At 48.1% G+C, this 24873-nt stretch overlaps 1 protein-coding gene across 9 annotated transcripts in view; it reads right to left on the bottom strand.

The window, feature by feature from the left end:
- LOC102558012 (ankyrin repeat and fibronectin type-III domain-containing protein 1) overlaps nt 1–24873 on the bottom strand; it is a 607309-nt gene that overhangs the window by 349012 nt on the left and 233424 nt on the right. For 7 of the 9 annotated variants that reach the window (XM_019493066.2, XM_019493065.2, XM_059716938.1 and 4 more), the window contains one exon: nt 23837–24066. In XM_019493066.2, coding sequence (XP_019348611.1) covers nt 23837–24066 — 230 coding nt within the window. Of the gene's footprint in view, nt 1–21757; nt 21994–23836; nt 24067–24873 lie in introns of those variants that run through there. The other 2 variants (XM_019493073.2, XM_059716942.1) reach the window with 2 other exon arrangements.

The raw sequence follows: 24873 nt of genomic DNA, 5'->3' as shown, positions 1-24873 counted from the left end.
TTTCTTCTGGTTGTCTTCTTCACAAGATTTTAATATCCAATATACTAGCCTGCTGGGGGAGAACAGGCTAATCATGTGTCAATCTATACCACCAAAGATCCATTGAATTTGGTACTTAGCTTGTAAGAACTCAGTAAGATATTGAGTCCAAGTGGGCTGGTTTGCAGCACATCAGTGACTCATTATATTGTGCTCCAGAATCTAAGTTTTCAATAAAACAAAAAAAGTCTGTCCCATACTGTTATAGAAATAAACTTAGAGATGCTAATATAAACTACAGGGGTAATGTCTGCCTGAGCCTGCAGAAAGCCTGGAATGCTGGCCCTCACAGAGTTGTGAACTCTATTATTTGCTTATACGGCTTAACTTTGGAGTCTAATAAGGGCAATTTAAATGTCAAAATGTTTATTATTTCACTGATGATAGAAGCAGGCAAGGAAAGAGAGGGCCAATCCTGTTATGAAGACCTGTCATGAATGGGGTCTTGTTCTGGTGTCAAGTAGGTAGAACATGATTTGACGGTGGAACCTGTAGGAGTACCTTCTCCCCCCCACCCCGGTACTAGCCTAGGTTAACTGTGTGACTCCTTATGTTCTCAGCTGTTTATACAAAACCTCTTGGAAGCTTCATACTTCTCTAATTTTTAACAGTTTTGCTCTTTTCCAGTTCCCAAACACCAAGATATTTCCTCCACTGCCTCTAAGGTAGCTCAAGTCTAGGCTCTCTCTCCATGTCCCTGTCCTACACCAGCATCACGACTAGGATCTGTTGAATGTTATACCTGGGCCACTGAATGCTGCTGCAGAACCAGTAGAGGGAGTACCAAACATTGTGGTTTCTCAGGGAAATTATGGTGGTTTTTAATATTATTCTATTTTGAAGCTGGAGGACATTTCCCAGTCGTTTCTATAAACTGTTTAGATAGACCTAAGTGGGGACCAAAACCAATATGCACAGCATCCCTTCATAAAAGCTTTGTTGGAAAATGACTTACAAACACTTCTCATTCCTACCCAACCTACAAAATGGTAGCATTCAAACCAAAACCAGAGTGAAATACACCTCACAGCTATACACACTCTAGTTTCAAGTGACTTGCAACTTGTGGCTACTGTATATTTATTTTAGTTATATATGGTGCTTGCAGGAATCGTTCTTTTAAACCACTCAAAAACTGCACACAAATTGGTTTCAAATTGCCCGAAACAAACAAGGAGCAAACCTGCAAATAATCTGCTACTGCAGTACCCTGCTGCCCTGTCGCCTGACTTTATTTATAAAATCTAGGTCTAAGATGGATTGCTCTGCACTCCATCCTTCACCACAAATCATGCTGGCAATTCCTCTGAGCATATCCTATGGAAATGACAGCAGCCCTTTGATACCAAACGCATCCCTTCCCCATGGATACAGAAGACAACTATAACCATTTATACATGAAACCACATACAGTATTCTTCCCTCTTCTTTATCATTCTAGTTCAACCGCAGGGGAAATGAACCAGAACATTGTTCCTCAAGTCAAATTTTGCACTGGATGGGCAGTCATGTCAAATTTCTAGCGCTGTGAGTTGCTTGTTGATTTTGTTCACGTCCCCAGTGGCCTACAGCAATACGAATGGCTGGCCAAGGGGACTCCCAAGAACAAAAAAAAAATGGCATTTCTGATCACAGGGCTCTGCTCACAGCAGCGTCATGTGTACGATGGAGAAGTCAACATGTGCTACACAAACTATAGCTTGGGAAATAAAGGAGAGGAGTGGTCTGACCTGGGCCTGATTCTCTCCTAGCCTGTTCAAGGTGAGAATCCAGTCTGTTATGATCTTTCATACCCCAATTACCCTCATGGCTTGGATGCAGTCAACCCACAATTCAGCATAACAGTATTTTAAAAAGAACTTCATCAAAGGGCTGTGAGCACAACCAAACCCCACTATGTGAGCTCAGTCTGGGGGCCACAGCCTTGACGACAAGAGTGCTGAGCCGTTAAAGGTAAACCTGAGGATGGGGACATTACACTAGCTGAGCTATTGAGGCATAAAAAAACTAAATAGTTCTACAACAGCTGGTCAGTTCTTAATCTGACACTGGAGATAGAGATGCTGTGTACAAGGTTAACCTTAGGAACCAACCCCTACAGCATGTTCAGTTTTATGCTATTGTTTTTTGGGTGGGTTTGGTGGGGAAGGGAGGGTTTGTTTTGGGTTTTTTTGTTTTATTTTTTACAGATGTCATTTTTCAAACTGGATGATATAAAAAAAGCTGTCGACCAAAGAAAGCATCTTAAACACACACACATACATGCACTGCACAAATTGCAAGTCACTGAATGTAACGCTTTTAAACATTCTTTTTTGCATAAAGTAAAGCAAATCAGCAATACTTTTTATAGGGCAGCATGCATAAAGAAACAGAAATTATAAACAGCATGTTTAAAGGGATGCTTCCACATGCTCAAACTTCTCAAACATGTCTTCCCTTTAGCAACTTGAAAACCTATGTTTTTCCTAACTCAGAAATTATTTCACAGCCTTTTTGAACATGGTTTGCAGCTCTCAAATGGCCTACAATGACCAGCCCACACACACTAGTTGGTTACTGTAGGGTTGCTCATGGTTACTAGGCTAGACACATGGATTATATGGTTGATCATCAATTATATCTGTCCCCAGGATGGATGTGCGTGGAAGTGTTTTGTTGGGTTTTTTGTGTTTGTTTGGGTTTTGGTTTTTTTGTTTGTTTTTTTTTGGAGGGGGGAGAGGGGGTCTTTTTTGCAGGGGGGTACAATTGCAAGGGCAAAAAAGAGCAGAAAATTACAAAGGCTTTCAAGCTTGACAGGAAAGGTAAAGTAAATATTAAGGTAGTTGTTAGTCAGCTTTGGTCACTCAGAGATGCACTCGCTTCTAGTCCCTAACTCCTGCAAACACCACAACAGACAAGCAGTAACAAGCACAGTAAAGACAGACAACAGCACCAGAAAAAATGTCTCTGTCCCTTAAACAACACCGGTGGTGGCAGGGACAGCTCCCTTTCTTCTCCCTATTCACACAACCTCAGTAATGGAAAGAAAATATATGGCCAAGGTAGCATTTTTGAAAGGAAAATAAATTCCTTCTCTTGTCTGCTCTCAGCTTGCTGTGAAATATCACAGCAGTTTGAGGCGCTGCTCCTACTAGCATGTCTCCTTGCTCTCCTACAGAGTTATAAATTACCCCAGTGTGCCCAGTATTTATCTTTGCTATTCACACCTGCATATATTACATGGGCTGTCATTCCCAGTTTGATCAGGAGACGGATGGACGTTTGTGAAGCCAATGTAGCCACCTTGGTAATTTTCTCTCAATCACTGCCTCAGCCAGTCTGTCTCTTCTCCTTATCTTTTCATATCCTCATCATTCTCTATCTCTCTGTTTATCTCTCTGTCACTTGAACACTGTCCCTTTCTTTCTCCTGTCACTTACTATCACCCAACATCCCCTCACCCAACTCACCAGCTCAATACCTCCTTTCTCTCCACCACACACAAATGCACGTCCCTCAGCCTCCTCTTTTCTTTATCTCTGTCACATTCAGGGAAGATTCACAAGGAAGGGGGCAAGGAAACAAACAAAATTACCCCACATAAAACAAAAGCCAGTAGCAGCAGAGCCTCCCCTTTGTGAACAAATGTAAACAGGCTGAGTACCAGCACAGTCCTCCACTGCTCTAAGGCAGTGATGTTTTAGCAGAGTGAAAGACATGTATGCAAGGGCAGAGTTTGGCTTTCTTCTGGTAAGTCGGTCTCAAAATCCCAAGTCAACCTCCAGGAATGAACAAGGTGGACAGTGCAGGGTCCCAGGTGAGGTCTGCCAGTGGTAATGAAAGCTGCTTAATGGTGGAACCAGGACAGCCATGGTGTACATCTGACACACGATAACCGGAACTGACATGCTTAGAGTCCATTTACAAGGGCTAATATACACAGTGGGGGAAGCAGCCTGGGAACCATGCATGTTCTACCTTCTTATAAAACTTCCAACAAACAAGAGAGAAATTGGCAGGAGAAATGTAAGTTGAAGCTAGACTAACTTCAGTGTGATACTGAATGGGAGAGGACAGGTGGATATTGCATATCAGTATAGCTGATGGCATGATCACCTTCAGTTGTATGGCTGTTTCGTAACACGTGCAATCAGGAGTATGACATGTAGTGGTCAGGATGTTTTATTTTCTTGAGTCTGGCTTTATTTGACCTTCAGATATGTTATTTACAGCTCAGTCTCACAAATTCAGAGCTGGGACATAATGACAAAAATAAAAATTAGAAGCTCTTAATTAAAGCGCAGGCTGAACATGTCACAGGGATAGTATTATTAGTCTCATGTGTATAAGATTACAGATATGACCTCAATAAATACATTAGTTCTAATGACTTTGCATTTTAGATGTTAAAAGTCAGAGATATACAGGATCCTATTATACAACTTGCTGCAAAATTCCAAGAGCATTCCCCTATAAGCAGATAATACAAATAGAGCATTGGCAGATAACGTTAGCAGTAAAAACACAAGGAATTTCAGAATCTCATTTTCATGAGTACAAAACCAAAAGACCTTCAATCTAGTGAGGTACTTATGGCACCTACTGGCATGGTGTCAGAAAACATGTGCAAGTCAAACAGCAGAAAGTGTTTCACTTATTTTCTGCGTCAGATAAGTTTGGAATACAACAAACACATCTTAACATGTCAGGATTCAGCTCTCCCAGATAAAAACTGGCACAATCTTATAAGGTAGGTTTGGCACAGAGTCATGCTGTCCTTGCCAGTGTCAACCCCAAGTGCAACAACCACGAAAAATGCAAACCCCCAATGGATAAGGTGACATTGAGAGGCAGCTACAACTTCAGTTCAGGCATGAGACTGGTACTAAATGGCAGAGGGCAAGAAGGACATGGGATGACAGTCATTTCCTGTGCAACAGGACTCCTGGAAATCAAAGGTCTGTCCAAGGCAGAATGAGGAGACAGACATAGAGTTTATGTTGTATTCCCTGTAACAGCAAAAAGTATCTGACTGGATGTGCCTGTTTAAACAACAACATTAAATAAAGTTGCCATTCAAGCAGTACTTCATAGCCTTCTTTCTGTTCTTATCCCTTTGCTCAAGTCCCTTCTTTTCTCCATTTTACTCTATTTCTTAGCATTTATTTCCCTCCAACTAACTTCTCTTTCACCCCTTATCTTTCCATCCCCTCCCCCCACACTTTGTTCTTATCCCCTCTGTCAGTCAGCATTCTCCTCTGTGCCTTCCCCACCACCTGTTGTGCCCTATGACACCTCACTTCTCACCACCAGTTCCTTTTGCTCTGTCTGGGTCCTTCTCTCCCATCCAAGACTGCAGATTAAGCCTGGCTGAGCCCCTGTCCAAGGACCAAAAGAAGGTCTTTTGTGGCAAGAATGGCAGAGGTAAAAATGGTTCTCATTCATGATATATTTCCCCATCAGTTGTTGGGTGGGCCAAAGGACTGGCAATTAGAATTGCTGCTGCAGTTTGGCCTGGAAGTCCTGCTAATTCTGTAGCGAGAGCAGGGGAAGTAAAAATAAATCTCTGCTGCTTATCATGTCAGACTTGCCCTCAACAATGCATGTGCCTGTCCGCCCCCGGCAGCAAGGGTGGCTGCAGCACCGCTTCCATCTCACCCCCATCCTCACACCCTACACACCCCCAAGAAGGGCAGACCATGCCATGAGTGCAGCAGCTGGGAACTTTTTTTTTTTTTTTTTTTTTAAGTCCCAAAGCAAGTAGGATTCTTACGTCCCCAAACTAGCACCTCATCCCTTCCATTCCATGATCAGCAGCAGTTCCCTCTGCCTCCCGCCTCCAACACTGCTGCTGTCCCAGGTTGGCCTGGGGATGAAAGGATCTCCAGAGCTGTGCTGGGAGCTGGGTTCAGAAGAGGACACAGCAGCTGGTGAGTTCCCCCTCACAGAGCCTGCTCCTGGACTGGAAAAGAACCCCTGGGGCGGATCAGGCAGGGAGGAAGAATTCGCCCAGTGCTGCCACTGTCCCTGGCTGAGCCCAGCTCCCTGGGCAGCCTAACTGAAACAAGGAAGGAGTGGCTCTGGAGCTTCCTCCACTTCTGGGAGAGCTGGGGACAGCACCAGCAGTAGGTAGGGGGCAAAGGGAATGGGAGGGAAAACTACTTGCTGCTTAGCAGGGAGGGGAAGGGAGAGGGGATTCTCTTAGCTGCTTTGGGAACTTTAAGATCCCTGGATGCTTCTCCCCTGGCGTGGTCTGAAAGGGGGTGAGTGCAGCTGTACTGCCGCACCCCCTCTGGATACACCCCTACCCACTTCCCATTTGGTTCAAGCCAGTTTTCTCAACCCTTCACATTCATAAAGCATTACAGTAAACAAAATATTTAGATTTAACCTCCAGGTTGCATTTTAAAGTCATGGGCTGGGTTGAGGAATTTTCCCCAGTCCTAGAGGCAGAGATGTAAACATTATGCTTAAAAACACATGATGAAGTCCCCAGTTGTGAAAACATACTAAGTAATAGGGCTGTGTGAAATTTTGGCAGCCATTTCATTTCAGAGGTGTTTTGGACTGTTTTGGCACCCAAAACACCAAATCCGAATCAAAACAGAAGGCTCAAAAAAAAAAAAAAGAGGCATCCAAAACATTTCATAACATTTTGGAGTTTCAGAGCTGGGCTTGCAGGGAAACAGCTGTACGCTGCTGCCCTGCCACGTGACTCAGCTCTGCAGGGAGCAGAGATCTGCACCAGGGGTCTCCTCGCTGCCGTTGTCCGCTATGTGCTGCCCCAGCAACGCGGGGCTACACGAGGAGACCCCAGCATGGATCTCTGCTCACTGTGGAGCCAGGTCACAGGGCAGGGTAGTGCTGGTCCCTGCCACGCGACCTGGATCCGCAAGGAGCAGAGATCCAGGGCTGTACGGGGCGGGCAGTGGCGAGGACGAGACCCCAAAGTGAATTTCTGCTCCCTGCGGAGCCAGGTTGTGCAGCAAGGCAGTGCTGGTCCCTGCATGCAACCTGGCTCTGCAGGAAGCAGAGATCTGGGGCTGTACAGGGTGGGCAGTGGTGGGGAAGAGACCCTGGTGTGGATCTCTGCTCCCTGTGGAGCCAGGTCATGTGGCAGGGCAGTGCTGGTCCCTGCCGTGTAACCTGGTTCCACAGGGAGCAGAGATTCGGGGCTACATGTGGTGGGCAACGGCGGGAAGGAGACCCCGGCGCGGATCTCCACTCCTTGAGGAGCCAAGTCATGTGGCAGGGCAGTGCTGATCCCTGCTGTGTGACCTGGCTGTACAGGGAACAGGGATCCAGGGAAGCACAGGGTGGGCAGCAGTGGCAAGGAGACCCCCAGCACGGATCTCTGCTCCCTGCAGAGCTGAGTCACAAGGCAGGGACCAGCAGGCTTGCTCACTGCTTTGCGCTGCTTCCCTGCCCCGCAACCCAATGTGACAGGGACCAGAGATCTATGTAAGGGTCTCCTCCCCTACACAGAGAACAGCGGCCCTCCCTCTCCCCTGGATGAGCCACCCACAGCCCTGTCCTACTCCCCACTGGGGCCCCAAGACCCCAGACCCAAGCCCCAACCAGCTACGTGAGCTTAGTTTCCTCAATCCAGTGTATAAACTTACAACTACTGCATGGATACACAGCTGGCTACCTACGCTTTGTAGTTCAGAGAAATTATAGCCCCTGAGATGGAAGAGGTCTGACAGGAGACACATTCTTGCAGCTTAAAAGAAAACAGATAAATTCACTGCTGGGCAAAGAATTCTCCCTGACTGGTGAGAGTAGAATGGGAGCTAACTAACAAATTAGCAATGGATTCATCAGATATGCATAAAAATACATCTTTGATTGGCTCATTAGTTGGCCTTGAATGCATCTAAAATTAATAAGAATGTTATGCCCTTGTGTCACTACCTCCACCAAACCACTGAAACAACTGATTCACCTTTACTTGCATATTAAGAGACCCTGCATAAGCTAAAAATGTTCCTACAGGACAAAGGAATGATGCTGCTGTATAAATGCTGAGAGTAGGCCCTATTTTTGAAGTCTAAGATGACAAAGATCTCATTATGTCAGCGTTAATTTCAGAAAACTTGGCTTGTTTCTCTGATAAGCCCAAGTACTAGAGAGACAATGTTGACAGGGAACTTAAGGTGCCTCCTTGAATGACTTCTGCCTGGCTTCAGCAGAATTTAAGGATGGGGGTAGTTTTAATCTCTGTCACTGGGTAAGATCCTCAGGGGACTTTGGCTAGCAATGATACGAGCATAGCAAAGGCTTTTTCTGCCACATCCCCTGCCCCTCCCTGCCCTGGCAGGCTCTTTGCCTCTTCTCATAGCAGGTAGTGGGGCTATGGGATAGTAAAGAGCAGAAAAGACACTGAATGTGGCAGGACCCTGAACTGTCCCGCAGCTACTTCAAGGTTCTCCTGTTCTGTGCAAGTGGAAAACTGTCCCTTCACATCTCCAACACAAAAAGAATAGACATAGGCGTAATTATCATGTCTAGTGTATGCAGACCTGGCTCAGCTCCATCACCACTGACCTACTGCTTCCTTTTTGGCTTCAAGAGAACAGCAGATCAGTCACATCACTCCACCAGAGCCCTTTTTAATAGTGCAAAATGCTTACTACTGTGTGAGGAACTAGTATTATAATTAAATCTGTTTGCCAAATAAATGAACAAAATACATTTTGTCAGGCTCTAGTCTTATTGTTATGATTATTATAATTATTGTATTGGTTTGATTACTCACTAATCTGCAAAACTGAACAATTTATAACTGGTCTCTCCCACTCAGTGCCAGTTATCATAGGATGTTCTGCTGCTTGCTGTACTTCAGTGAAGAAGTTGCTAACTGGCTGAAGCGTCACTTTATTATAATGTATTAGGTTAACTTGCTGTTTTTAAAGATACTCATCAGTGAATGACAGTCAGCAACTGAGAAATCTGACCATCTGCCCAGGGCACCATTTTGGGGGAGAGGGGGAGGTTAAAAGACACATGGTATATATTTTAATATGCCTTTGTATTTAACCTACTCAAGACATATTAGCAAAGTTTAGGATATTATGTGCTCAGTCCCAGTATGGCACCTACTACATTGCTCAGTCACTTCAATTACACGTTTGACCTGCCTGCTTTATGGCTTAAATTTCTCCTTTCATTTTGCATGTATGTGCATTCATGCATACATTCGCATGTCTATATTTTCTTCTACTTAACTACAAGGAACAAACAAAAACTAACTGAATGTCTGCTGCGGATTTCTGAGAATGCCTGCTGAGGATTTCTGAGACCAACACAAGCCATACGAAAGTGTTGCTGCAGTGTAAGGAATTAATATGAATGAAAAAATGTGATCACTGGAGTAATGTCATAGAGTCAGTGGGATTAGAACAAAGAGGCCCTTAGGCTGTACGATGCAATGTTATACCAGCTCTTCCAAAACCCACTGCACACACTGCAAAAGTTTCAGAGCCTGTGATGTATAAGGCGCTTCAAGTACCCACATATTTTTAAAGGAATACTATTAAAGTACTCAAATAATAGGTAAATGCTGCAGGGCTGGGTGCAGTAAAATATATATTTTACCTTGATGTTTCCCAACTAGAATGTAGGGCATGATACTGATGCTTAGTTAATAATCTTGTATCAGACAGAGATAATGTTATTAGAAAAGTCTCAACTTGCATGTGAAGTTGTCTGCACTATTTACTAAACATGGTTGCAAAGAGTATGCTGTTATCTCAGAAGCCATGGAAACCTGGATATTTCAAGGCTAGCACAATGCATCCATCCAAGGTTGTCCAATTTTGTGCCTGCACTTCAAGAAAGATGTGTACAAATTGGAGAAAGTTCAGCAGAGAGTGACAAAAAATAGGTCATAAGTCATAAGCATGACTTTTGAGAAAATGCTGAAAGAACTAGGGTTATTTAGTCTGGAGAAAAGAAGACTGAGGTGGGGACTGGATAACAGTCTTCAAATACCTGAAAGATGATCACAGACAGGATGGATAGTCTCTTCTCTGTGGCCACAGTAGACAGGACTGGGAGCTATGGCCTCAAGCGGCACTAGAGGAAATTTAAGTTGAAGACTAGGAGGAACTTTCTGACTCTGAGGGTGGTGAAACATTGGAATAAGCTACCTAGAGAAGTTATGGAATCTTGATCATTGGAAATTTTCAAAAGCAGGTTGGACAGACAGTTGTTTAGTCAGTGATGATCCTGCCCTGAGCAAGGGGCTGGAGTACATGACTTTGTAAAGTCCCCTTCCAGCCCTACTTTCCTATGATCCTAAGATTTATAAAACTGACATTGTGTATGCACCAATTTGCCAAGAAAGGGCCATCAAGCAAGCTACCTTGCCAGAAGCTTAGCAAGATAAATCAAGATTATCCAAGCAGGGAAACTAGAATTGCTGTATACCTGTTACATACATCATACACTGTGACAAATAGCACCTGGTAGCATTTTTGTCCTTACAATTCCTTTTTTAGCAATGAAAATGCTATTGTCAACTTTACCTATGGTGCAAGCTGCAAATAGCTCTTCCATTATGTTGGTACAGTGAAACCAAGAAAATGCTGATTAACTATGGGGATAGGATGCATCATGTACATACCCACTACAAATCAACTGAGTGCAGCAAATCAATCTACATCAGATAGATGTATAAAATGTCTTTATACAAATGCCAGGAGTATGGGGAACAAGCAAGAGGAACTCACACTCTTGCTTGCTAGCACCCAGTATGACCTAGTCAGACTAACCGAAACATGGTAGGATTCTACGCACGACCGGGCGGTAGGTATTGAGGGGTATAGGTTGTATAGGTGTGACAGAGTGGGGAAAAAAGGTGGGGGGTAGGACTCTATGTTAAGGAGCAGTATATGTCTTCCACCATCAAGGCGGGGGTGGAGGAGGGGAACACCGAGGCATTGTGGGTCAGGATCCAGAGGGGGGCCAGGGGAAAAGGACTTGGTTGTGGGGGTCTACTACAGGCCTCCTCAACAGGATCAAGAGCTAGACAATGTATTCTCTGGGCAGCTAGCAGATGCCACACAGGCGAGGGAGGCGGTGGTCATGGGAGATCTAAACTACCCAGATATCTGCTGGGAGGAGCAGACAGCCAAAACAAGCCGCTCATGGACGTTCTTACACTGTGTGCAGGACCTCCACCTAACCCAGGTGGTGTCTAGTCTCACCAGGGGTAGCGCCTTGCTTGACTGGGTCTTAGCAACAGGGGATGATCTCGTGGGGAACATGCAAGTTCATGGTAGCCTGGGAGATAGTGACCATCACTTGGTCGAGTTCACTATCCAGCAAAGGGTGAGTAAAGTAACTAGTGGGGCTAAGGTGTCAGACTCCAGAAGGGCCAACTTTAGCAAGCTTAGAAGGCTAGTTAGTGAGGGGATGCAACTCAAGAAAACAGATTAAGTGGGGGTTCAGGAGGGCTGGAGGTATCTCAAGGGAGTGATCCTTAGGGCTCAAAAGGAGTCTATCCCATTATGTAGGAAGGGAGGTAAGGGGGCAAATAAGCCCCCTTGGCTGAACAGGGAACTCCAGGAGAGTCTGGGGGCAAAGAAAGAGATGTACAGGCAATGGAAGCAGGGAGCAGCCACCAAGGAGGAATATATCTCCCTGATGCGCTATTGCAGGGAATCAGTTAGACAGGCCAAGGCAGGGCTTGAGCTCAGGCTGGCTTCAACAATCAAGGACAATAAAAAAGTCCTTCTTCAGGTATATAATGGGCAAAAGGAAAGCTCAGAGCAACATAGGGCCCCTGCAGGACAAATCAGGACAGTTGGTGGTTGACGCAGGGAAAAAAGCAGAGCTCTTCAATGAGTTCTTTGTTTCGGTATTTCTAAACACCGACCAAGCCAATTCCCCCACCTCGATCATTGACGGATGTCCACATGGCACCAGTCCACCTATGGTTAGTTCTGAAATAGTTAAGGAGCTCCTGGAGGAGCTGGATGGGTACAAGTCAGCAGGCCCAGATGACCTCCATCCACGGCTGCTGAAAGAATTGGCCAGTGTCATAGCTGAGCCGCTGGCACAGCTGTTCGAGCACTCGTGGTGCTCCGGTCTGGTCCCTGAGGACTGGAGAAGGGCCAATGTGGTGCCCATTTTCAAGAAGGGATGAGCTGGGTAACTTTAGACCAGTCAGTCTTACCTCTATTCCTGGGAAAATGCTAGAGAAAATAATTAAAGAACACATTTGTGCAGGCCCAGCAGGGGAAACGATGCTGAGGGGAAACCAGCACGGGTTTGTCACAGGTAGATCCTGCCTGACAAACCTTGTAGCCTTCTATGACCAGGTCACACACTGCCTGGACACGGGAGCCAAGGCTGATGTCATCTTGCTGGACTTTAGGAAGGCCTTCAACACAGTTTCGCACCCTATCCTCATTGGGAAGCTAGCAGACTGTGGAGTGGATGCCTACACGGTCAGGTGAGTGGCCAACTGGCTTAGAGACTGCACCCAGAGAGTGGTGGTGGGTTCCTTCTCGGCCTGGAGGGAGGTGGACAGTGGGGCCTGTCACAACCCAAAGTTGTGGTTTTTTTGTTTGTGTGTGCTTCGGCACCGCTAAATTATTTTCCCGCCGATTGTAGCTTTCTTTGCATGGTAGAGTTCTCTGCTGTGGGAGAGAACTCTGGTGCAACGGGGGATTTCCCGCCAAATTACAGCTTCTTTGCAGGGTGCATTTCTTTGCATCTCAGAGATGCACGGTGCAAAGGAGTTCCCGCCATTTGTATTTAGATTCGCGCCACATTATTGGCCGGTTCTAAATGTAGACATACGTGGCGGCTAGCTATTGGCTTGCTAGCCGTACAAAAGGCTTGGGTAGTTTCCACCCAAACCGGAGAGAGAGGAAACCTGGAGAGATACAGAACTTGCCAGGAGGAAGAGACTTCACGCTGTGTGAAGATCTCCAAGCGCTGCGGACCCTTGCAGACCCAACGCGCCTCTCTTAAGCAGGCAATAGAGGCTTAATAACCGAGCCCACGGAGCTTTCTCTTCTAGCCTCTCCCTGTCGCCGAGCGCAATCCAAGACGTATCCCTTTCCTGTAAACCCAATTTTCGAACCCACGGAGCCTAAACAACTCCGGGGGACCAGGGAACCGAACCGAACCCGCGGAGCTTAAACAACTCCATGGGAGCAACCGAATTTGGCGTAGTCCTCTAGCAAGGATTTAAGCGGAGCTGCGCCTGGAAACCTGTCCAGCCTACATCACTACCATCTTTGGGTGTAAGTAAACAATTTTTTCAATCAACCACTACGTGTTTGTGACTAATTCTAGCTCGCCACCGGTTTTCTCCGACCCCGCGTGCCCGGGCTGCTGGCCACAGCCCGCGTGCGCAAAGGCGGGCCGCGGATTGCCCCTCCCGACTCGAACTTGGTGGCGGGATCGGGGCCCGGCCCGCACAGGGTCCCGCAGGGTTCGGTCCTCGGACCGATATTATTTAATATCTTCATCAGAAATTTGGACAAGAGTGTGGAGAGCACCCTCTCCAAGTTCACTGATGATACCAAGTTATGGGGCAAAGTTAGTACACCAGAGGGCAGGGAGCAGATTCAGGCCGACCTGGACAGGTTGGATCAATGGGCAGAGAGAAATAGGATGCAATTTAATAAAGATAAATGTAAGGTACTCCACCTGGGAAGGAGGAATCCCCAGCACACCTACAGGTTGGGGAGTGTCCTTCTCAGCAGCTCAGAGGCAGAGAGGGATCTCAGGGTCATAACTGACTCCAAGATGAACATGAGCTGGCAGTGTAACGAGGCCATCAACAAGGCCAATCACACCTTGTCATGCATTAGCAGGTGCATGACTAAGAGATCAAAGGAGGTGATGCTCCCCCTCTATGCGGCACTGGTCAGGCCGCAGTTGGAGTACTGTGTCCAGTTTTGGGCGCCACACTTCAATAGGGATGTGGGGAATCTCGAGAGGGTCCAGAGGAGGGCCGCTCGCGTGATTAGTGGCCTTCGTGATAGACCCTATGGGGGGAGGTTGAGAGAGCTGAATCTCTTCAGCCTTCACAAGAGACAGTTGAGGGGAGATCTTGTGGCCGCCTATAAATTTATTAGGGGAGGTCAACGAGGAATAGGGGATGCGACGTTTACTAAGGCACCCCAGGGAGTGACTAGGAATAATGGGTGTAAACAAGTTGAGAGTGGATTTAGGTTAGATTTGAGGAAGAAATTTTTCACAGTAAGGGTCGCCAGGATCTGGAATGGGCTTCCAAGAGAGGTGGTGCTATCACCTAGCTTGGAGGTCTTCAAGAAGAGGCTAGATAGTCACCTGGCTGGGGTCATCTGACCTCGGTCCTCTTTCCTGCCAGGGGCAGGGTGTCGGACACGATGATCCATTGTGGTCCCTTCCAACTCTACAATCTATGAATCAGAGGTGAGCAAAATATGGCTCATGGGCTCATCTGGCCCTCTAGGCACTTTTGTCTGACTTACAGCGCCTCCTAACAAATTGTGCCCTGCCCAGCCCTTCTGCCCAGGAGGGTGGCAGTGAGGCACCCACATGTACACACCCTGCAACATATCCTACTGTGCCACTCCCATCCTCTTGGGTGTAAAGGCCCAACCTGGCCAACAGCAGCTTCTGAGTGGGGCTGCTGCTGCAGCCATCCCACAGGAACCTGCTTAGCTTCCTGGATGTCCAGGAAGCAGGTAGGGAAGCGGCAGGGATGGTGCTGGGCCAGGGGAGGTGGAGTTGCGGCTGGGTGGAAGCACGGAGGAGCCCTCACCCAGTGGGGTGAAGGAACATGGAGCTTGGCTGGGCAAGGTGTGGGTGTGATGGAGGGGACAGGGTGTGGGGTGTGTGTGGGATGAGGAGCGCAGGATACCCCACTGCTCCATTCCGTGCCACGCACTTGCAGCTCCCACACTGGCATCAGGGGAAACCCCTGTACTGGAGCGGGCTGCCTTCCCCGCCCCCTGCTGCACAGGTCCCTGGACTCTGCTGGGAGTAGAGGGAGCCCCATTCCCTGCTTCCCCATGGAGTCCTGCCCCCGCAGAGCAGTGCTGGCCGGAGCCATGCCCTGCACCAGGCATGAGCACACTTAGCGTCCTCCTGCTTGCTGCTGCCCTCCATGGGGGCTGCATCATGGAGGGGATGTGTGGGAGTCCCCACACCCCCTGCCCTCCTTCACATCCCACAAGCCTCATAACACCCACACCCTGCCCCCACAAGCCCCACTGACATATACACATCCCCCAAAATATCCTATGCCCCCACACACAGCCACACCCCTCACAACCCCCCACACACCCACCCACCCCACCACACATTATACTTTATTTTTTAGTTATTATGCAATCCCTTCTATATACAGTACGCAAATATAAATCATGACAACTATTTTTGTAATACAATTAAAATATGTTCTAGTAGGTTTTTTACTTTTAGTGTATGATTTGTTTATTTTCTGGTTCTAAGATGACAACCCTGCCTCCCAAAAGGAGTATTTGGGAGGGCAGGGGCAAAGGGAGGGACTTCCAGTGGCAAAGATCAGGGGTTAGGGATGGGACTTCTGGTCCCAAGATGGCAGCCAGTGCGCAGACCAAATGTCAAGGGGTGAGGCTACCCATGTGGTCCTTGACAGCTTACCAAAACTTGTTAAGCAGCCTTCTCCTGATCTATAGACATGAACCCTAATTTGTCAACACAGGGATTCAGGCCTCTATCACTCTCTTTCTCTCTCTGTTTTAGCATTATAAAAAAATACCAGTGAATTCAGTGGAAGTGAGACATGCCAGACTGGCTGGCTTAAAGGCAAAGCTCCTCATGGCATCTTAAAAAGTCTCCAAGATCCAAGGAAAATGGTGCTGTTATTATCTACACTAAAAGTACAGCACACACGGCTGCACCACAAGCTTTTCCCTGCCCTGACAATGTGTGCCACCATGACTTCAAGGATCTTTCAATTCCCAGGACACATTCCATTTTTGGCCTATCTGCTTAAGGTACCAACAAGACAAATTGCCCTGTGAGGCAGCCACCTGTTGACAGAGACCTGCCAGGCTGCACTTCTCACGTGCCAAGACACCAACACAGCTTGACTTCAACCTGCAAGGATCTGATGCTGCAAGGTTTAGATCAATGATCCCAGACTTTCTCCTACAACACTCTATCATCATCATCATCATCATCATGTTTCCTAGGACAAGGTCACTGCATTTGGTAGCTCAGTGGAAGCTGTAAAGCTCTGCCTTACATATTCATAGATGTTAGGGTCGGGAGGGACCTCAGTAGGTCATCGAGTCCAATCCTCTGCCCTAGGCAGAAAAGAGTGCTCCAGTCTCCTCTTGAAGACCCCCAAGGTAGGGAAGAGCACCACTTCCCCTGGAAGTCCATTCCAGATTCTGGCAACCCTTACTGTGAAGAAGTTCTTTCTAATGTCCAACCTAAATCTGCTCTCCGTCAATTTGTGTCCATTGTTCCTAGTTACTCTAGGGGGTGCCCTAGTAAATAGAGCATCTCTTATTCCCTGCTGCCCTCCCCTGATGAATTTATAGGCAGCCACAAGATCCCCTCTCAGGCTTCTTTTGCAAAGTCTGAAGAGATCTAGGTCCCTCAGTCTGTCCTCGTAGGGCCTTGCCTGTAGGCCTCTGACCATACGAGTGGTCCTCCTTTGAATCCTCTCAAGATTCTCCGCATCCCTCTTAAAGTGTGGCACCCAAAATTGAACACAGTACCCCAAATGTGATCCTTAATGATTTTCTCATTAAGGAGCACCAGGTGGCAGCAGCGGTGTGCGGAGCTGCTGCCCCAGAGCTGGCGGTGGCGGCATAGAGCATGGAGCTGTAGTGGCAGCGGCGGGGCCGCGGCAAGGCGGGCAGGGCCGGCCCGTGGGCCCCAGCTGGCAGCGAGGGGAGGGGAGCTGCTTACCCCCGTGGGGCCTGGGAGAGTGGCCCCATGCAGGAGGCCAAGCAGCGGCTTTTGGCACTGCTGGCCACGCCTGCTTCCTCACCCACCTGCTTCAAGCCAGCCCCGCTGCCCTGCCCTGCCCTGCCCCACAGCAAGGTGGTGCCTGCTCCCCCGGCCAGTCTCACCCCCAGGCGCTGCGGCTCTCTGGGCCCGGCCAGCCACGCGCAAGGCCCCAAGGGGGCCGCTTTTCATGTGCTGCTGGGGACGAGAGGAGCCCAGCTTGGTCTGCACCGGCCAGCAGAAGTGGCGGTGGAGCCGCGTGCTGCTCGGGATGGGGCAAGCCTGCACCAGTCAGTCCTAAGCAGCTCACAGCTCCGCTGCCGCTTCTGCTGGCCGGTGCAGACCCAGCCGGGCTCACCCTGTCCCCAGCAGCACATGGGAAGCCGGCTTCAGCTGCATGCTGCTTTTCCTGGCCGGTGCCGACCTGGTTCTGCCCAGGCGGGTCCTGCAGCACCCCGTCAACCCGGGCATGGCACCAGCAGGCCGGGCAGGCGCCAGGTTAACCCCGGCCTGGCCCTGCAGCTTCTCCAGCACCAGGTCAGCCCGGTTGTAGCCAAGCAGCTCCTGCAGCACCATGTCAACCTTGGCATATATGCCATGTCAACCAGTACCATGTCAATCCCTGCAACTTAATTGGTGTCAAAGGTCACGTGACATCACTTCCTGATATGATACTACTTCCTGTGATGTCTTTGACTATGGCTCGCCGGCCCACTGGGTGATAAAAAGTTTGTGATCCGGCCCCACATTCGAAAAGGTTGGACACCCCTGCCCTAAAGGGACTTAATTCAGTGCTTCCCAACCTTTTCCTCAGCATGGCCACTCACTCCCAACTTGCAGCTCCCCTCCACCCCTCCACAGTGCCTGTGTTGGCCCCACCCACAGCCCCCTGGACCTGCCACTGGCCGCGTCACTCCCCACCCACAGCTGTGCCCTCCCCCCCCAAGCCCTGCTGGTGCTCCTCACTAACGACTCGCAGCCAGCTGCCCCGCAGCTACCAGGGCTATGGGACCAGAATCAGGGCCCATGGCCCCCTGCTCCCCAGCAGTGCCTGAGCCCCACTACCCATGCGAAGCCTAGTTCCCTCCCCCAGCGGGCAGCAGGGCCAAAGCAGAGCCCATGGGGGCAAGGGGAGAGGATGCAGGCTGCCCACTATGGGCTCAGGGCTCCCTGCCCTGCTGCCCTCCCTGCAGGGGCCTCCGCAGCCCAGTGGGCAGGATCTGGCACAGAAGGGCAGGGAGGCTTGGTGCCACTGCCGGGATCCCCACGCCAGCTTTGCCACCATGGTGATGCGCCCCCTGCCCGCCCAGCAGCAGTGGCACCAGTGCTGTGGAGTTGTGCCTCCCACTGCTGCCAGGTGGGCAGGGAGCACCTCACCATGGCAGTGCAGCCAGCATGGGGCTCCCAGCAGCAGCGCCAAGCTTCCCTGCCTCATTCGGCTGTGGAGGCCCCAGGGGAAGGGCAGCAGGAAGGGGAGCCCTGAGCCCGCAGTGAGCAGCCTGCATCCACTCCTGCCCCATGCAAAAATCTGGGGGTCACATTCCCCCCCATACCTCCCTCCCCGGAAGTGCGCGATCCAATTTTTTATCATTGCGACCTCAAAGGTTGGGAACCGCTGACTTAACCACTTCACACACCCTGTTACATCTGGATGAAAGTGGGGCCAGTCCTTTCCTTGTCACCTGACAAAGTGATGCAATGCATCTCATGGCTTAGAATGCAGCTGTGGCCACCAAATATAGCCACCCTCACCCAGCCCAAGGGAGATGCCCAACTGGAACATTATTCATGCTGGGGGGCAGTGACAGACTACCAGCTCCTCTGTCTGAATGAGATTCCTTTTGTTTGCTTACTTAAAGTGATTCATACCCCTGGAAAATGGGCGTCTGTGCAAATCTGAAAGACAGCTGTCAGATGGAATCAAAGGCTTCTCTCTTTCTCGAAAGCGGAAACTTCCCCAATGTTACAAGTCCTAAAGGAGTTAAATGGAAAGGCTTATTAAAAAGAAAACCTGTTCTGACAATCACAAAAATCAGGATTCATTTAAAATTCAAATTATGCAAATCAAAATAATCTGTACGCGAGTATCCCTCAGATGCCAGCAACGAGACTGCCTACATGTTCGACTAGCCAGCTCCACTGGTTGTGAGAATCCTCAGCAGAACCAGCTCTACAGAGATGGTATGCTGCAGCCACCTCATGTGGGCAGAAAGAAACATTGCTGCTGCTGGAGAAAGAGCATCTTTTCTGACTAGATGCAGATAGTGGGGGCTAAGGAATTGCCTTGACAAAAAAATGAGTAACAGATTATTTAGCAATACAGTTGTCACCTTATGCACATTCATGCCAGTCCAGTGATATGATTAAAAAGCCCAAAATATGTTTATGAGGGCTACAGCAAGCTTCCATCTTGCTCAGATATCCACAGCAGAACCACGGGTTATGCAAGAGATTGGACTTGATGGTCAAACTGGGCCCTTCTAGCTTTAAAAATCTAACATATTGTTGCAATACATTAAATATCAGGGTTTACAAAGGCTGCAATAAAAATGTTAATACTGATAGCTAGTAGCAGGTGTACATAGTGCAACTGTTTGGGAGATCATGCTTTCTTTCTCTACTCCCCCCAGTCCCCTCCTCACTGGAGACTTTGTTCTCAAACAGTCCTGGTAAAACCTAAATGTCAGTCAGGCACCGGACTTTCAGACCTTTCCTTGAGACAGAGATGGGGGCAGCTATTTCACATAGCAAAAGCAGGGCAGACTGATTTCTCAGCAGATAATAAAGTCAGAAATTTAAAATAAAACATGGAACAAGTGAAAGAGCATAGAAAAAATGAATCAAGTTTTAATAGGGACTTTCCTAAGAGGTCCCAGATGTGCCATCACAGAAAAGTCAACCATATCCTCTTAAAATTGTATTGTGTTTATGTCCACATGCAGCACAGACTTTACCTACATAGAGTCACTCCACCAATCACTGAAATGCAACCACTGCTGAGGCAGAACACTGCAGCTGTTAGATTATACTGCAACACAGAATAACAGTTAGTAATACAAAACTGAGGATAATTCCACAGCTAAGTGAAATTGCAGAGAGATTTTGGGCAGGTAGAATATAATTTCTGAACCTTGACTTGCATTTAAATCTAACACCAGACTTAACTATTCTTGGAAAAAATAGGTATCACGAGTTGTGAGGTCTATTAATTCAAATATAAAAAAACAGGGCACTGGCTTAGTGCTGCCTCAACCTGCTTACTGAACCATCAACACCACTGTCTACAGCACTTGGATTTCCTCTGAAGGTCCCATTGAAGCACACTCCAGACACGATAACCCTGCTTTACTTCCGTGATCTGATGAGATCACAGCCCCAAACTATACAGTTTGACCCCAGCCCACAGGAACATACCCTTTAGCTATTAAGCAAAGCAGAATAATGAGAAAAATAGCCTCAAAAATCCCCATATCTTCCATAGAAGACAACATTAATCAGCTGTGTTGGCTCATTGCCCAAAAGCTTCAAGGGTTTTTTTCCTGCTGCCTCTGTAATGAAGGCCAAGAATCCCACTGACTTCCATGGGCAGGATCAAACCCTAAGACAGAATGCTGCAGAACGAGGAAAGAACAGCAGTACGGGCACCTACTGTGTCTCACCAAAGAGCTTCCATATCTCCCATCCCATCTAGGGATATGGAATGACCTTGACCTAGCCCCAGGTGAGGGAAGGGGATTCTAGAAGGATCTCTGTACTTGCCATTTGACCCTTGGAACATAAAACCCCAAAAGAGTAAGATTTCCCAAATTCAGACTCTTAGGTCTGATTTAAGTTACAATGGGAACTGGGTATACTGAGAACTTTTGAAAAGCCAGTCCACCAACACCAGCACCTGAATGTAGCCTTGGTCTTTGCATCTTGGCTGGAGCCTATTTAAGAAAATGAGCATTAAACAAAAAAAAAAAGCAATAACCCAACACTCTAGAGGAAGTTACACAGAACAGGCAGAAAAGCAACTCATTATGCAAAATGCGCTTATTTCTGAAAATGAAATCAAGACCAAGCAATCTGATCTAATCTTAAAGGTATGGGGGGGAAGAGGGCGGGGAGAATTTTTTTTTTTTTTTTTTGATTGAAAAAGTTAATGGCAGGTTCCAGAAGGCGTAATAAAAAGAATGACTGTCATCAGGGCACATCATGCTGCCTTAAACCATTGGCCCATCTGGCCTGCTGTTCTGCTTTTGGCACTAGCCACCACGTGGAAAGCTACAGAGTATATGCCACCATCAGTGAGAAGGCAGGAAGGAACAGATGGTCCAGAGCACTGGTGTCTGTCACATCTCATCAGAAACACAGGCCACCCTGCTGCGAGGCACTTAAATGCTTTTCGAGACAAAAGCAGCAGACAGCTATCCGCTTGTTGCAAATCAGGAAGAGCAAGATCCCAAGGCAAAGAGTGATCCTGCAGCAGGGACTCTGAAGAGCTCTGCTCCATCCTCAAAGCCATTTGCTTAATGTTCCTCCCCCATGTTGGGTTCAGTACCACAGGCCTCCTGCACTTCTCCCTCATGCTGCCTACATAGAAGGCACAGCTCTTGGTTCCTGGTAAATGGATATGACCAGGGAAAGCAAAAGGTGTCTCTGCTGCAGAAGCTTCCTGTATTTCAAATAGCTTCTTTGTGATCCTCTCTCCTGCCCTCTCTCTCTACTATGCATACAAAGCCAAAGGTAGAACTTTAAGGAACAAGAGGAACAGGCAGGAAGAAGAGGTTCCATTTCTTACCCCAAAGCAGAACTGCTTCACTCTAAGCATGTCTGACTCCCGTACTGCCACCTTTAAGATGCCTTGTGCTGTTTGTGAAGGTGCCCACAGTAGCTGGTTTTAGCCAGTTCCTAACTCAAACACAGCAAATCCCAGAGATCTTGTTTACTGCTTGCAGTTCACAGCACAGGGATCTAAACCAGCATCCATAAAAATGTCACTGCCAGCTTCCACTTTTATCGCTGTATGAAAATGCAACAACCCACAGTTAAAGTTAGAATTGTCATCCCGTTAGCTGAAAGGAAAAAAAAAAAATCACATTTTACTGCTCATCCAAACCCACTGGGAACACATGCAGTGCAGCAGGACACACGTGAAAATCAGGAAGGAAAAGTCCTCTGTTGGGGCTTCCAAGGACATTTGGGAGCCAAAGGCAAGCAGAGATCACACCACAGAAACGATGCTATGAATTGTCCTTACATATAGAGTAGTAGACGCAAGATCAGACCTGTGCTACTGTCCTACAGAGCAACTGTCCTTCTTGGCAAGAGGGAGGAAAAGAACTCACAAGCCCCAGCTGCAACAGCAGACTCCCTATGGGGTCAAACAGCAGAGCTCGTGCACTTACCACAGGTGCTCAGCAGCCTTCTGCTCTGAACTCTCTGGCTGGCTCATGCTCAGCCCTCTAGAGGGAAAGGCCCCCAGCAGCCCTCTTTGAGGCCTCTCATGTTCATTCCCATTATCTGAAGGCCCACACTAGCTCCAGTTTAGGAGGTATTGTGTTTCAATGCAAGGACACCTGAGCCCTTCATTACAACTCTAAGGCAGTAATAAGGCAGTGAGATGGCTGTATTAATGTCTGTATCAGATGTCTCTCAGAAAAAGAAGACGCAAGCCCATTAAACTTGAAACAGAAAGCTTCCCCTAACCACCTCATGTCCGGGCTGCTGCAGCTCCTGTGTTTTCTTTTAATCACTCCCGAAGGAATCATTGCCAAGGCAAAGGGTTACTCTCCTCCTTACCTCTCTCCCCAGGCAGCATGCTAATGGGTGCAAAGCATTTGCTTCCAAATCCAAGGCAGAAACAAAGCTACTGCACATGGCCAGGTTCTGGCTGAACCGAGGGTTAGGGGAGGTTGGGGTGAGGGTGCAGGTAATACTTTCTCACTGCTGGTCCCAGTCTCAGAATGAGAAAAGGAGACTCCACTTCTCCTCAGGAGCCCCTTTTAGGTGGAGTTAGTTATTGCTTCCAGAGGCAAGAGGAACGCGAGCAATGACTTGAAACTGGCACAGCAGAGGTAGGTCATGGACAAGTTTCATACAAACAACCTAGCCAAGGCAGCTCAATCCTTGCCTGGCTGGTCCTTACCAGCTCTGAGCCCTGCATATCTGCAAACGCCTCTCACAGCAGTACACCCAAAGTTTACAACAGTTTACACACCAAGCACGTGGCAAGATGCCTCTGTCCTCACCTGCAGCACTGTCCTCAACCCTAGCAACAACCACTGTTACTCCAGTGAGGTGCCAACAGACAGCTCTGGACATTCCCACCTCCTCATTTGCATTCGGAGCCACTGCATGCACTCTTTATCCAGTCCTGGCTCCTTTTCTGAGCAGAAATCCCCAAAAGGGTCAAACTACAAGGAATGGATTAAAGCCTGAGATGACGCAGCAAGCCCATTCTCACTCATGACCTAAAATCTGGAATTCATGTACCCAGAGCTGAAAAGACAACATATTAACACACTGCATTACTAGGCTATGCAGGAGCCGTCTGATGCAAGCAAAAGCCCTCAGAAAGCTTTTCTTTAAATGGTGGGGAGGGAGTGGAGGAAGGGAGAGCACAGAAACCTGCTGAACAAGACAAATCAGATTTCTGGTGCAATTTGGCCAAACTCAAGATGATGAAACCATCATGTCACCAGCCTAGAGAGCCAAACTGGATTTTTTTAATGTTTTAAATACAAATAACCAGCTAGCATGTTACTGGGGTGGGTGGGTGTGCAAGCGCGCATGGGTGTGTGTTGCCTGTATCAAAAACCTTCATAACATGCTTTGAGAGAAGGGGGAAGGGAGAAGCTCTTCTCCACTGAATACTCACAAACTGTCTCCGGAGCTTGGTCTTGACACGCTCAGCCTTTGTCTCTGAGGGATGGATGGAGTAGCTGAGGGAGCTCAGGTGGTTGTCCACAGACAGGCTTTTCCTCATGTAGAAGGACCGCGTACGGAAGTAGCTGAAAGGAGCCTCATCCACGGCAGTGCGGAGCTGTGGACGGAGGGCAGGGTCCCCCACAGAGTCCATACAGTCGTCTTCCAGTCGCCAGGCCTCACCTGTGGGGAGGGAGAAAGAAACCCAGCCTCAGGGAAGGAACAGAAGTCAGGGAGGTGTTGTGTTCCTACAGCACAGCAGATCTTCTCCCTTCCTCACTGATGAACAAGAGCTTGCAGGCTCCAAGCAAAATCCAGACAAGGAGAGGGGTCAGCATGTGGCCTATGTTCAGCCTATGTCCCCTGCAGAGCTCACATAAGGAGCAAAATGGGGCACATGCCTTGAGCTATCCCCTATGTATGACAGCAGTTCCCAAACTCTGATAGATTATGCACCACAAATTAAAAATGATACAAACTTAAGTACCACCAGCACATTTTTTCAGTTCAGCCTTAAGTACCACCAGCACATTTTTGTTATAGAAAGTAATTATAATAAATCTGTTAACATGTACCACTGACAGGTTGTCTGCGTACCACTGGTGGTACACATACCACAGACTGGGAACCGCTACCCTAGAGCATTTGCCACTGCACGTCGGATAGCCAGCTCCCCGTACATCACAAGCATTCCACGTCCAGTGTTTGGGGAGATGCTCCTCTTTCAGTCACGTAGGAAGGCAGAATGACAAAAATTAGATGGACAGGACTGAGGACTTCATCTAACCCATCCCCCAGGCAGTGAAGGATTTCTCCCTGCCACACACCTTCTAAGGCTTGATGCAGTGTGGGCACATCTACATGAGACATTCACTGTGGAGTAGACTAATTAGCTCCACAGTAAATGTTACACATCTATATGTGTGGCCCAATTAGGCTGGAGTAAACTAATAAACTCTGCAGCAGGGTAGTTGTAAATACAAGTACTAC

Source organism: Alligator mississippiensis, chromosome 13, assembly GCF_030867095.1.
Source record: "Alligator mississippiensis isolate rAllMis1 chromosome 13, rAllMis1, whole genome shotgun sequence".
Lineage (NCBI taxonomy): Eukaryota > Metazoa > Chordata > Crocodylia > Alligatoridae > Alligator > Alligator mississippiensis.
Note: the sequence above shows the minus strand (reverse complement) of the source record. Positions and strands in the feature narration are given on the sequence as shown.